The sequence below is a fragment of the Alosa alosa genome, chromosome 20 (assembly GCF_017589495.1).
Source record: "Alosa alosa isolate M-15738 ecotype Scorff River chromosome 20, AALO_Geno_1.1, whole genome shotgun sequence".
Taxonomy (NCBI): domain Eukaryota; kingdom Metazoa; phylum Chordata; class Actinopteri; order Clupeiformes; family Clupeidae; genus Alosa; species Alosa alosa.
This window is the reverse complement of record NC_063208.1, coordinates 29,295,527-29,310,309: the sequence shown is the minus strand read 5'-3', so window position 1 is coordinate 29,310,309 and position 14,783 is coordinate 29,295,527. Positions and strand designations below refer to the sequence as shown.

At 38.8% G+C, this 14,783-nt stretch overlaps 1 protein-coding gene across 5 annotated transcripts; it reads right to left on the bottom strand.

The window, feature by feature from the left end:
* Window positions 1-2,329: 2,329 nt before the first annotated feature.
* On the bottom strand, window positions 2,330-13,506 carry nutf2l (nuclear transport factor 2, like). Of its 5 annotated transcripts, XM_048230370.1 has the most exons (6): window positions 13,081-13,506; window positions 12,665-12,736; window positions 12,048-12,149; window positions 11,798-11,932; window positions 10,417-11,531; window positions 8,951-9,021 (listed from the first exon to the last, which is right to left on the bottom strand). In XM_048230370.1, the coding sequence occupies exons 1-5, from the start codon at window positions 13,372-13,374 to the stop codon at window positions 11,424-11,426; spliced, it is 711 nt and encodes a 236-aa protein (XP_048086327.1). In that variant the 5' UTR covers window positions 13,375-13,506; the 3' UTR covers window positions 8,951-9,021; window positions 10,417-11,423. The 5 variants fall into 5 exon arrangements, with proteins under 5 accessions (XP_048086328.1, XP_048086329.1, XP_048086330.1 ...); XM_048230371.1 differs by lacking the exons at window positions 11,798-11,932; window positions 12,048-12,149; window positions 12,665-12,736; window positions 13,081-13,506 and adding exons at window positions 2,330-2,474; window positions 2,604-2,702; window positions 8,721-8,792 and having other exon boundaries at window positions 8,906-9,021; window positions 10,417-11,423; XM_048230372.1 differs by lacking the exons at window positions 10,417-11,531; window positions 11,798-11,932; window positions 12,048-12,149; window positions 12,665-12,736; window positions 13,081-13,506 and adding exons at window positions 2,330-2,474; window positions 2,604-2,702; window positions 8,721-8,792; window positions 9,809-10,404 and having other exon boundaries at window positions 8,906-9,021.
* Between the last annotated feature and the right edge of the window lie 1,277 nt (window positions 13,507-14,783).

The window sequence follows — 14,783 nt, the reverse complement described above, 5'->3', positions numbered from 1 at the left end:
AAAGAGGCATGATTTATTTAAAATAGAACCAGACTGATTCATCACCTCGTTAATGTAGGTTGCTATGAAAGTCCGAACCACTTTTCATTGGCCTTCTGAATGCTATTTAAATCCAGAAAAAAACACAAACCAGTCTTTGATTTTGAAAACGTTAACTGAATAGGGAAAGCCTACAGTAAAATGTTATCAATCACATAGCCTAACAAAAAAAATAGACTTCACGAAATTTCACTTTTGCTTTGAGGTTTGTTATCCCCTTGGGGATCAATAAAGTATCTATCTATCTATCTATCTATCTATCTAAAGAGTCTAGATGTGCTTGAGGTGTGTAGATCCATAATTTAAAAACTCACTGTTGAGAAATAAAGTTTAAATGGCAGCTGCTTCACATATCAAGCTAACGAAGTAGACCGACACCTGCAGTTTCGAATACAGTAGAGACTGGGATAACAATACCAGTCTCTATTACAAACCGGCTGTGTAGCCTACATGTATTTAGAACTAGGCCTACTGCCGACATCGAGCAATATGCTGCTTCACCTTGTAGTGGCCGACCTTAATACAGCCCTCCAGAGCACTAGCTGCAAAGGTGCTTACTGGCAGAATGCGCGAATTGTACATAGATACTTTATTGATCCCCAAGGGGAAATTTAAGATATATATATATATATATATAATATATATAAGAAATGCCCAGATTTTGGGGTTGCCACCCAAAATGCATTACTCCCTCGATCATGCATAAATGACAGATTTAAAAGGTGCCATGTGTAAGAATTGAGGTAAAAATATCCAAAGAATGAGCTAAACGCATCAAAAGAATGAGAAGAAATAAGGGCGATGATGTCATTAAAAAAATGACAAGGTATAGTGCTGCAGAGATATCAACCTGAATTAGCATGTTAAATTACTAGCCACAGCCCGACAGGTGTCATAATACCAGTTTCGGCCATGGGAGGTGGTATGGCAACATAACCGCCAGCCAAACTGCAATACACGGTCTCGTTGTTACCTAGGGTAGACCAACTCACTTTCTGGAGGTATACTGCCCCCATCTTTTATGGAATGTGGAGTATGAGTTGATTTTTTGCCGGACATTACACATGGCACCTTTAAGCCAAAGGGGTTCTCACGCAGCGTGAAATGCATGCCGTTACACACTTTTTTTTACTTACACACCCTCAAGGCTCCCACACACAGCTGCGTTCCGTCAACGCATTCCAGTGGGTGTTCCCGACGGTAGCTATGCAAATGACTTGAAGTAAAACTGTAATGTGATTGGTTGGTGCGTCCGTGGATTGGCTTGATTGGCCGGTGCCGTCGGTGCAGCAACAGCTGAACTCCTCAACGCGAAAGCAGCGAGAAACGCCACGCCGACGGACCCACAATTCAGTTCGCAACGGATCACGGAGCCCATTTAAAGTGAATGGGATCGCTCTCCAGCAACGCGATACTGCACGCAGCTGTGTGGGGAGCCGTTCTGAATTGTGGGTCCGTCAGCAGAAGCGTTTCTCCCGCTGCTCGCGGAGTTCAGCTGTTGCTGCACCGACAGACGCACCGCCAATCAAGCCAATCTACGGACGGCACCAACCAATCACATTACGGTTTTACTTCAAGTCATTTGCATAGCTACCGTCGGGAACACCCACTGGAATGCGTTGACGGAACGCAGCTGTGTGTGGGAGCCGTTACGCACATGGGAGAATTGACATATTTACATTTAGTTCCTAGATCTTTATCCAAAGCAACTTATGACAACAGGCTACAGTTTATGCCATAAAAATTATTTTAGAAAATAATAATTAAAGGAACCATATGTAAGCTTGTGGCCAAAACTGGTACTGCAATCACTGTCAAATTACCCCCCAACTCGAGGTTGCCAACCCGGATGCAGAAATACTACTGACTTCGTGATTAGTAGATAGGTAGAGGGTGGCGCATTAGGCCAAAACACAACATGACACTACAAAACACAACATCAACATCAGTTGAGGGCTGCAACTTCACTTTTTAAATGACAATATCCTGGCCGGACTACTGTTGTCAGTGATATAAGTATTTGAAATGAACATGATTTCTTAATGTCTAGTGACATATCAGGGCCATTTTATGATTAATTGAAATACATTTCTTACATATGGTTCCTTTAATATATCTCATTAGGGGGCCTTCAAAAAACAAACGGCAGTAAGGAAACATTTTCATTCTGTTATAGACATGCAGTTAATGTGTAAAGAATAAGGGCTACATTATTTGGAGTTTTACTAACTTTGAGCCATTATTCCAACTACGTCTTTAGAATATCAGAAAATATAATCCAGATCTGGAGCTCTTTTATGAAAACTTTATTCACATTTGGATTATGCAAAATTATGTAAGGATAACCTAAACATTTCATTAGTGCAAAGCCACTTGTTGTCAAAGTTCCTTAGCAGGAACACTTGCTGGAATCCCATGACCTGGTCCTGATCTGCCTGCAAAGGGACAAGAAAAAAAAAAAAAAAAAAAAAAACTTTAATTAGCTCTTTGATTATATGATAAAGCATTCAAATAAAATATAATATAACATGTATTATTATAAAAAAAATTTCCCCTCAGCTCACCTTGAGCTGCCCCATCACCATACTCATGACACAGCTGTCAGGTGTGGGTTGGTGGTCCTGTGCGGTAATGATGTGTTGGATGGCCTGGAACGGCAGGCTCTATAGAGAGGAGATGTGCTATCCATCAGAATCAGAAATAACCTGGCTCGCACAAAGCTATTAAGCCCTAACATGCCATTAATTTAGGGTATTTATCCCAAATGTATCCCCATTTTCTCAAGGCCTGTGAACAGTCCATTGCAGTAATCAACCCTGCTGGAGATAAATGCATGAATGAGTTTTAAGTCATGTTTTGACATCAGCCCTCTGAGTTTGGCAATATTTTTTGAGGTGGTAAAAGCTGATTTAGTTATCGCTTTCATGTGGCTGTTGAAATTTAGATCACTTTTTTACAGTATCCTTTGCCTTCAACCCTTTTTGTGTCAAGGAGAGTGGCAACCCAAGTCTTTCCTCCTTTTACCAAATATAATTACTTCAGTTTTTTTCTTTGTTCAGCTGAAGAAAATTGAGACATCCAGGTGTTGATTTGTTCTATACACTGACACATAGATTCAAGAGGACCATAGTCGTTTGGTGATAGAGCTAAGTAACTTTGTGTGTCATCTGCATAGCTATGATATGAAATCAAATTATTTTGAATGATTTGTCCAAGTGGGAGCATATAGAGGTTGAATAATAGTGGCCCCAAAATCGACCCCTGGGGAACACCACAGGTCAAGGACGTTGGTGTTGAGGTACAGTTTCTGATGGCAACAAAGAAGCTCCTTTCTTGTAGATATGATTTTAGCCAGCTGATAACTATGCCTGTAAATCCAACCCAGTGTTCTAGTCTGTGTAGTAAAATATTCTGATCAACAGTGTCAAATGCTTCACTAAGGTCCAGTAGCACTAGGACTGATGTTTTACCTGAATCTCCCATACAAAAATGTGATATATTAGCCTAGAAATCTAGACGCGCCCCTAGCGGAAGCAAATTACATTTGCTGCCAGGGCTAGTCTAGCAACTCTCCGTTGGCTTGTGAGCTCCAGAAATCGAAACTTAATCAGGCCAATGAAATAGTGTATAGAGTCGTTAGGTGGGCTTAACATAATGATTGATGGCAGAGTTGCAACGGTTTGGCTTGAATTCCCTGCTACTTGAAAACAAATAAGATGGATGTTGCTGCTAGCGGTGTGACACGAGTTAAGCTTAAGTTAAGTTAAGTTAAGTTGGCAAACGTTTGAACTAGCCAACTAGCTCTGCTGGTAGGAAACGCATGGGACTCATAGTGCTGCCGCTGTCCTATTGCATGCAGAGGGAATTTGAAAGACAACTGATTATCCCGCCCTTCGGACTGAGCACTGCGAACAGTGAGTTTCCAGACCCTACATTTTAATGTGGGTCTGGCTCGTCAGGCTAGTGATATATGGCAATATATATTAACATATATGTCAAATAACAGGGACTTATAATTTTACTTATATGGACATATATGTGATTCAAATATTTATGTCAAACATATATTCAAAGCTATATGTCCATACATGCATACAAAATATTTTAATTTCCCATATAAGATGCTATATCTTCATATACTAGATCCAATTATTTGTTTTCCAAATATATGGAGAAGTTTGTGTGTGAATATGTGACAGACTTATATGTAGTCTCCATATATGGTGGCATACATATCCATACACTAGATTCCACTACTTATTTTTTAAATATATGGAGAACTTTATGTGTGAATATGTGGCAGACATATTTGTAGTCTCCATATATGGTGGCATACATATCCATACACTAGATTCCATTAGCCTACTTATTTTCCGAATGGAGAACTTAGTGTGAATATATTTGTTTTTGTCTTGGCGTCCACAGGTATGGTGTGTGACTATGCTGCTCAGCAGCATCTTTTGCCTTATGTGTCAATGTTTTGTGTGGAGCGTTTGGGTTGCACCATGTGCATACAAAAATGTGTGAGGCCAAAGCTACTTTAAATATAACGGATGCTTATCGTATCTTGATATGCATGCTTTACAATACCCATCCCCACCCTTGACTGACTTTTGAACACCAACCACTTCAACCGTCACTTTTCTGTCCGGTCATGCATCTGACTTTGTAAGCTGTACAAACTCCGCTGTCATCATATCCATAGACATATATTTGCAATATATTGGTATCCCTAGTATGCATACAAATACATAACTTATCATATATTAACATATATGCAACTGACATATTTGTAATATATTTGTATATCTGGGAAAATATATGTGACGTATAGTCAGGGGGCCTATGTGGTTTCTGTGGGATTGAAATGTTAATTTTTGGAGAGTGGTTGGACTGTCTTTAGAGGTCATTGAACATGGAGAAAAATGATGTCTCCATTTTTTTTTACCTGTTTTAACCCTTTTTTTGTGAAATTGTATATTTCCCTATAATTAACACCATAAATATTGCCTAAATCACTGGCTATGTTGAATAAAGTTCACAAAACAGTTATTTTATTATTTTCAACAGTATGATTGTATGTCAGTATTATGATTGTATGTCAAACAATGAGAGATCAATAACCAATCAGTTTCACCAAATACACATACTCCATTGCTGAAAGATGGCAAAATCACTGAATCACAGAAGAGACCTCAAACAACATGTAATTCATTTAGATACACACAACATATTAGATCTCACCTCCACAATGTCCTCATCAAAATCTACAACTAGTCTACTAAACCCTATTTGTACTTACCTTCTTAAGACTGGTCTCCCCTTCCTGGATAATGTTTTGCTCTAGATTATTACCGCAGTCGTTTAAGACATCTGTTATTAAGCTCACCCACAAAAAACCTAGCCTTGTATCTATACTGGTCCTCCTGGACCTCAGCGCTGCCTTTGACAGCATAGACCATGACATACTACTTAGGCTTGAAAATTTGATAGGCATCAAAGACTCAGCATTCGCTTGGTTTAGATCATACCTTCCTAACAGTCAACAATTTGTACAGGTCCATAATAAACCATCTACCCAGATTATGGTAAAATATGGAGTGCCTCAAGGCTCAGTACTGGGGCCCCTGTTGTTCAGCAGATGATACATAACTGTACCTCTCCATAAAACCTGATGAATTAACCCCGTTAGCCAAACTTGACACATGTATAAGAGCTATAAAGACATGGATGACGAATAATTTCCTGCTTTTGAACTCAGATAAAACAGAAATCATGGTTTTAGGTTCAAAAAGATGAGGGATATCATATCCACATCACAGGCTACATATAGTGATCTTCCACTGACCTCATCCACAAGGAGTGGAGTTATAATTGACCAGGACCTAGCACTAAGTAATCACATAAAACAGATCACCAAAACTTAATTTTACCATTTAAGGAACATTTCAAAGATTAGGAAGTCCTTCTCCTTAATAGATGCCAAGATGTCATCTCAAGTATAGACTATTGCAATGCTATTATGCTGGCTGTAATAATACCGGTCTAAAGAGCTAACAGTTTATTCAAAATGCAGCTGCTCACACACACACAAAATATGAACATATTTTCCCCATCCTAGCATCTTTACACTGGCTACCTGTTAAAAGTCATTGACTTCAAAATATTACTTATAGTTCTTGGTTGGTTGCCTTCTGACAGAAGAAGCACTTATCTATGCTGGCAGCAGCTGCTGCTGAACAAGTGTACAAAGTCCCTCTAGATGGACTTGATGCAGTTGCAGGTGTTGCTGCAGGTTCAGAAGATGGTCTACCACTTCTTTTCTGAAGACGCAGAGTCCTGCCTGCTTCACATAATTTCTAGTAGCGAATCTTAGCATGCTGCAGATGCTCACTGTTACAGGTGGATTTGTAGCAGTTCCTGTGCCAAACTGCTTTGTTCTCTTGTAAGACAACTGCACTGTAACAATGTAATCGTTGGCTGATCTATGATCCCCATCTCTATACTCTCTCATGGACAAAAACAAGAAATTTGGCATATGTCTCTAGTGATGGTTCGTTCACCAGTCCACACATATCTGCCACTGGATACATAGCCCACAATCTGTTTATTTTAGAATATGTGTGCCATCACCTGACTAACAGAAAGACACACCTCAGAATATAACCTAACTAGACTGTGCCACCATGGACTATGAAAATGTGCTTGCTCAAATGTAGAAGGCTAGAAGGTCACTAATATCACCAACCATGAAGAACAGAGCACTATGTGCTTCAGGTTATTCAATATTCTAAATTCTTTCACTGCCAGCTATCATCAGCCAACTGTCAATGGTAGTCAGGGATGGATTACTGCATGGGCCTACCGGGCCCAAGCCCAGGGGAGACAAGGAGTCAGGGGGCCCAAGCCATTGCATGGAATCATTGCCTCATTATCAACACATCATATCAACATATAGGCTATGAATCTGATTGAATTAAAGTATTGGCCATCCCCAAAATGCACCAGAATATAGGAAATCACATCAAATCATTTTTTGTCCCCCACAACAATTAGTGGGCGGCCCTTAATACATCTGGGCCCAGGGGCCTGAAAGTTCATAATCCATCCATGCTGGTAGTGTCTCTCTTTCTCTTTGTTACACACGCACACACACACCTGTCTGTTTGTCAATCTGATCCTTTACCCTTTCTTTTCACCACACTTCCATAAGCCACGGAAGGCCTTACAGACTTCAGCTGGTACTATGTAAAAGTCTATTAAACTTGATTTAACAGAGATCTCGGCACTTTGTGCTCTGAATGGGTGTAGACAAGAACTGACAGAGCAGGCTAGGCCTACACTCAAGCACACTAATAGGCATGAATTGATAATATTGATATTGAAGTATTATTTTTTTAGCGGACAATTTCGAGAATTTTAGGCACAATTTCTTGTTAAAGAGATCAATTATCAGCCTAAAAACGTTTTATAATGTTGTATTGTTTATGTGGCCCACTTGTGCACACCTTGTAGGCACCAAACCCTATGCTATAATACCAGCAATGTGAGGTTTATGGACAAAACTCCACATTTGACCTTTTCTGAATTTGACCTTTGATTTGGGTCCTTCAAAAGAATGGAGACATGTTGGGTCCTTCAAAACCTTTTTTTACTCTTAAGAACCCCTAGATCAAAGATATAATACTCTCCAAAAATTAACATGTGAATTAGACACATAGGCCCCCCCTACTAATATATAAAAACGGCCAATTTTGTTATATTTTGAAATATATTTGACGTGTATGTGTATATGTGACTTATATGTGTGAGGCATACATTGACATACATAATATATGTGATTGACATATATTGCCATATCACATTTTTGTATGGGCTGTGTTGAGGCGTATGTCATTGGAAACTTTAATGAGAGCTGTTTCAGTGCTGTGATTTGCCCGAAAACCAGACTGAAAGTAATCAAAATACCCATTTGATGTTAGGAAGGTGGTTAATTGATTAAAGACTATTTTTTTTAATAATTTTGCCAATAAAAGGTAAATGTATTTGCACAATGACTTTGTTTTATAATGTACTAATGTAATTTCCATCAAGGCGAAAACTTGAGCCAAGGTAACAAATTCATTTTCACCATAAATAGGTGAAACATACTCATGTCTGGCCTATAAGTGCAGTTGTGAATTAACAATTCTTTCACACAAACTCGCGTCACAGACGTACGTCAAGGTCCATTTGAGGTGCAAACAATCAGATTTTTGGTTTTTAACCATCAGTTAACTTCAAAACAAGAATTTTACTTTAGATAGCATAGGAGTGATTAACGTCAAAAAACTAGACTGGAGTTAAGGAGCTTGCACACTGCTCCAACATTTGACACCTTCGATATGTAGTGTTCTAAAGACGTCAAATACCCCGTTATCATTACCAAATTGATAGTCAGAAGTGAAGACGCATGTATGGCTACAAGAACTGTGCCTTCATTTTACAACTTAACACGAGAAAATACTTTTATAACCCTTGAGTCAGCTCCTTACTATGTTCTCAATGGCAATGCAGCGTTTGTTTCCACCTCCAACAGCATGGCGTACCTGTTTACCTCTCAAAAACGTCACGTAAGTTTGTGTAAAAGAATGCCGTTAGGTGAAACAGCAATAAGTTAATAAGAAAATAAGTTCACTTACACTTAACTTGGCCATGACATTGTTTTTCCCCCGCAACGTGGATCCTTCGAATGTCATAAAGCAATCATCGTACTTGGGGAAAAAACGAGATCGATTTATTGCTCAAATCCATCCTCACACAGAAGCAAGTTCTGCGGTGCTCATTTTGTTTACAGTGCTCTTCTTTAGGTAGTAACTTTACTCACATAGAGGTCTCCAACTTTGACGCGGTCATTGTCGAAATGTTGGTAGTACAGCTGCACGAACTGAGAGCCTATCTGTTCCCACAAAGGTTTGTCTCCCATGACTTGATGTTCACTATCTAAAGCATCAAACAAAACACGTGTTGACACTAATATGTAACGTTAGGTGTTCAACTACAAACTGAAACTGACTTTTTCTTTCAGCGGTAACACCTTCAACTAAGGGCCACCAATAGCTTCTACACCAAACAACTTTGACAAGATTTGGGAAAGATTGTAGTCTTTTAACTAATGCCCCCCATTCAAGCTTTTCTCAAAAGACTCCAATCTTTCAAAAACCTTTTTACACTAACACTAGCGATAGGCAGGGTAAATGCCATGCTCTCTAATTCAAATGGGCACAAAGACAATTAAGTTGAGTTAAATAATTGTACTCAAACCACATGGACTAGTTCACGCTAACTAAACGAATACGACTTTATAATGAATCGTGTACACACAAGAGGAGGGCAACTTAACCTTCATGCACAAAACCCAAAATTCCCGCGGAGTCCCAAACGGAATAGTGTCATAGTGTTTTGTAAAATAAGTTCACCGCGGTTCAAAATAAAAGTTTCAACTTCCCCCAGAACACAACGCATGAAAACTAGGAATAATAAATGTAATAGTCCAATGGCTCAGATTAAATCGTTAATTACATTTTAGGATAGATAAATAATACAACATTGCCTGGTGTAGTGTTTATGAAGATATTTTAAATATTTAAGTAAATTAAATATATAATGTAGGCTTAACTACAACAAAGACTTTTGGCCATAAAACAAAATACCTTGAAAAATGTAATAATCATGTCTGATATTCTTTCTATAAAATAGACCAATTTACACATATCAATTTGATACTCACCAATAAAATCCAATTTGTAGGGAAGGCGTGAACAGTCTTGTCCCCACAAGTAAATTAAAACCCCTAACTTCTTGGAAACAGTAATGAATGTAACAGCCTGAATTATGGTTATGGTTACTTTGTAACATAGGCCTACTACAGGATTGGTCATGTAGGCTATTGAACGAGTCATACACTTAAGGCCGCTATTAGACTCTCATTACATTCAATTATAGCAGCTAAAACCGTCTTGCTGCCCCTCAAGATGAAATTCTGCAAAACGTTTTTTATAGCAGGTCTCCATCATCAGATGGCAATGAGTAAGCTTTTAACAGTGCCAGTTGGTGCTGTTTGCAAGGTTTTTGCAAACTAGACTTTTAGGAAAGCTGATACTTTCAGACTGACGTTTTTGCTCGGTTTTGCTTTTCACCGAGCGGAGCTCATACTGTAGACTGTGCTATTACTGCAATGTTGGAACCTGACCTCAAAGATACAAAAAATTAGGGCCCCTAACTTAAATAGATAAAGTCTAAAGTCTACCTAAAGTTAATTATTTTCATTGAGGCGAAATCTATTTGATTCTGATTACCAGTGTTTTAGCCAAAAATAGGAGAGCTACACAAACATACCAGTGCACAATGGTGTAGGGCACTTGCATAGACCAGTGGTTCTCTCAGTGGTTTGGTGCCAGGGTCCTCTTGTTTGGAGAGAATTGGAGGACCCCCACATAATTGTATCTTGACGATGTGGACTGACAGTTAAGTTACACAACAGTAGGAATAGTTCACTGAGTGAAGTGATTATTACTGTTGATGCAATAGTCTGGAAACATAAATATTTCTCCATACCCTTGTTTCTTTTTTCCATACTTATCCAGACCTGGAAATTACTAAAATCAAATTCCATACTTTTCCAGGTTTTCCATACTGCGTAGGAACCCTGCCAATGGCATCAGAGAATATTGTAGGGTTAGGTGCACCTGCTATTACAACCTCCACCAACATTTGCACACACACTTCCTAAAGTGACCAAGTGCTGCTACTACTGAATGTTTACTTAAAAACATTCTTTAATAAATTCAATTATGTTGTTATTACAACTGGCAAATAGAGGTATAAACAGAATATGTTAGGTCATGTTGTCCATATTCAAAAATGAACAGAAATATACTCAGTAGCATTTGGTCATTTGTGACTGCATAGCAAATTTAACAACAAATGTATAAGTTAAGACATCAAATCTCCTTAATGCAAGAAAATGGAAGTACAATATGCAATACTATTATTGTATAAATCTATTAACAGCAGTTTGTATGCAGTATCCATTATGTCAGACATTTCAACTCCAACCCCCCTGGCAGACACACAGGATAATTTAACAGAAAGAGGCACTTGGACATCCATCTTAAAAACAAACAAACAAACAAAAAAAGACAAACAAACAAACAATCTGGCTACAAAGTTGTAAATGAACTGACACAAAATATAAAAATCCAGATACACCTTGTGCCTGGGTCCATATTGCTCTTGAGGCTGGAGCACCACAGGGTCTTTCCACAGCAGTTGCTATGTGCTGAAGTACTCCTCTCTATAGCCCTCCAGCCATTACAGATGATCATTAGAGACAGGTGAGCGGTCTACACTCCCCCTGAGTAATCTGTATGAGGGGGGAAGTAGTCATCAGTGCGGAACACAGCAGGGAGCTCTTGGCTGTGATTCTGGGGTCTTCTGGGGCTGGATGGTTTCTGCAGAGTTGGTGACAGAGCTCAAATGTGACAGTCTGACACTGAGATGACACATAGCAGACTTACTGAAATAACAATTTAATGTTTACAAGCCTACTAAACATAAATTTTGCTGAAATTAATCTACATTCACTGAACAAAATCCTGACTTCTTAAACATTAGTCACCATGAATGGGAAAAAGTAGGCTACATCATAAAACTCAGCCACTCTGGGCTTCATATAGTAAGTGTGCTTAGATATCAAAATTTTAGTGTTGTGCCTTACATTTAAGAATCCTGGAACACTCATTGTCCGGAATATTTTCTTAAAGGCTCCTGGTAAGGTCCCAACTTCACCTTCAGCCTGTGTTACCTGATCCTCCATTGCATTCACATTAGCACCGACCATCTTCACAAAAGCCTTTCAAATGAATTAACAAACCAACTACATTAACCACTGTACCAAACAAAAATAGATATGTGACTGATGAACAAAAATAGATATGTGACTGATGAACAACACAGTGCATCCTTACTTCCAGCTTGTCAATCTTACTGTAGATTTGTCTCATCTCTTCTGATTTTCTGTGGATTTGAGGTAGATTCTCGTTGACAATTTGTGAGGTATCATTGCGGATCTAGATAAAAGATAAACGTAGTGCCGATAAACAAGGTGGTATCTCTACATTTAGTGTCATTCCAGTTAGTGATTCTTGAATTTTCCCTTGGGGATCTATCTATCTATCTATCTATCTATCTAAACAAATAACTTTGAATATATTTGGACCTGACTGTCTCCATCAGGTCTAACACATTTGACAAACCTGTACATAATGGAATGGAATGCAATGTATTTATTTGAAACCGGGACAATAATAAACATAAAAACTTGTAATACACGAGAAAATGTATTGGGCGAGATTATACTTATAGTAACAATTACTAGTATTACTGTTAAACAGAACATAAAATCATAAACATGAGTGTAAGATTGGGTTTAAACTTGCTTCATTTTTCAGTGTGCAATTAGAAATGCATTTAGAGCATATTTTGTTATTGGTTAACCTATTCAATTTCAATAAAAAAAAAAAACTTCATTATGGACATAGCCAATAGCATCGTGCAGCAGCTGTTATGAGAGGTTATCACTTACCATGTCAAGCATTCCCACAAATTCATCTACTCTTGTGAGCATTTCCTCCAAACTCTTCTCTAAATTAAGGATCTGCACATGACAGAAACAAAAAGTGAACATCGTATAAGTCCAAAGTCCGGTTTAAATCATATGAGCCCGCACAAGGTTTGTGTTTGACAACGACGTCCCAGATCCAAGTCATTCACGCATGCATGCATGTATGCATATACCGCGTTAGCGTGAGAATGCAGTGGTAAACACATTCTTCATTGAGATCTTATATTAGGCTATGCAACAAAAGAGACATTGTCTCAGCAATGCATGGCTGTCACGCAATACAAGTTAGCTGACGTTAAGGTTTGGTTGCACCGTTCAGAACATTGGGATAACCAGCTTTTTCACTGGCAAAGAAAAATACGTTTGACTCTAAATACCTCATCGCTTGCGTTCGCTCTGATGTACGTAGAGTAACTTTGAGCGGTGTGTCTCAGGATCTCCTCGTCCACGCACTCTAGCACTGGCTCCCCGGAATTGAAGCTTGGACTCTGAGACACCGCAGCGCCGAAGCTGGGGCTTTGAGAGACAGTCCCGCTGCTGAGGGCCTCGCTGACCATGGACAAGCTGCTGGCGCTCAGAGAAACGATGCCGCTATCTCTGCTGACCTCCGCACTAGACTCCTCCAAGGGAGACAGAACAGCAATCCTGTCGGGACGATGGGCCTGGGCCATAGTCACTCACACTACACCTTTGTTTTCAATGTAAAATGGTTGTGTGTAGTTGTTTTTTCTGTTCCGATCACATGATGACAGTGGCTCAAAGGACTCAATCTAAACGTTTTCACAACCGCGTTTCGAAATCGCTGAAAGTCAGTCAGTCTACCACGAAGAGAACCAGCATTTTCTGAGTTGTTGACAGTTCTGAAATTAATAAAAGTCCTAAACAGTGTCTTGCAGTTGCAATTATTTAGCTGTGAATGGCATTAGTCTATTTCCTGGCTTTTCAAAAAAACCTTTTTGAGTCCCAGACTTCCAAATCACGAAGAGACAGTGCCATACTTAGGTCTGCTATTGGCACCCCTGGCCTGGTGGAGTTGAATAGTAGGCTAGGCTATTTTTAAAAAAAAAAATCAGGACAGCAAAAAAGGAATTATTCAAGGAATAATTATTTTTAATAAAAACACATAGTTGTCTATGTTACAATTATTGACAGTCCTCCACTACACCTCTTTGGCAACAATGCAGCAAACTAGAAGCATGTCATTTTATAAGATTGGTGCTACAGAGCAAGCACAGAAAATGATGATACCACGATAGCCTATATGCCTAATGCATTTGGAGGAAACAGCCCCACATACAGACCATACACCAACAGGCATGATGGGGGTTATTTCCAGAATAGCCATCCCTCTATTTGTGGCAAACCATGCTTTTACTGCGGTTTGTTTTAGTGATAGCTTTGGGATGTTCAAAAAGTGTTTAAAGACTTATCAGTTTTTACCTTGTTTCTAACTAATCTATTTATCCTTAAAGTCTCGCTTTGTATTATGCTTATTGTTATTCTGTTAAATTCTGTTTAGTCTTTTCATTGTATCAGGAAAGGTTTTCCAAGAGAAATCCAAGTGTTGACATGTTCAATTGATGATCCATAATAAGAGTGCATCTGCATGCCTTAGATGTTTTATATAAAAGCCTGTCCCTCAAAACTATGTAACGTCAATATAAAAATACAGTGCAGCCAGAAAGTTCAGACCCTTTCAAGTTTTCTACATTTTTGCTATGTTTCAGACTCATCTTAACATGGATTAAATACTCCAACATTCCACAAAAAACAGGTGTTTGGAGTGTTTCTTTTTTTATAAAAAATAAAACACTGACATATTTTATTTAGTATTCAGACCCTTTGTATGACACTTGCAATTGAGCTCTAGTGCATCCTACTTCTATCAATGGTCCTTGAGAAGCATCTCAAGTTGATTGGAGTCCACCTGTGCAAACAAGGCTGGGAGGGCAATATCTGAAAAATCTTGTTTACATCTACATTAGCAGAGGTGTTGAATGTCATTATGTTTAAGAATAACTCCTGAGATTCAGACATGACAGTCCTTGTGATTTCCCAAGGGAAAAAATCCATATTGAGG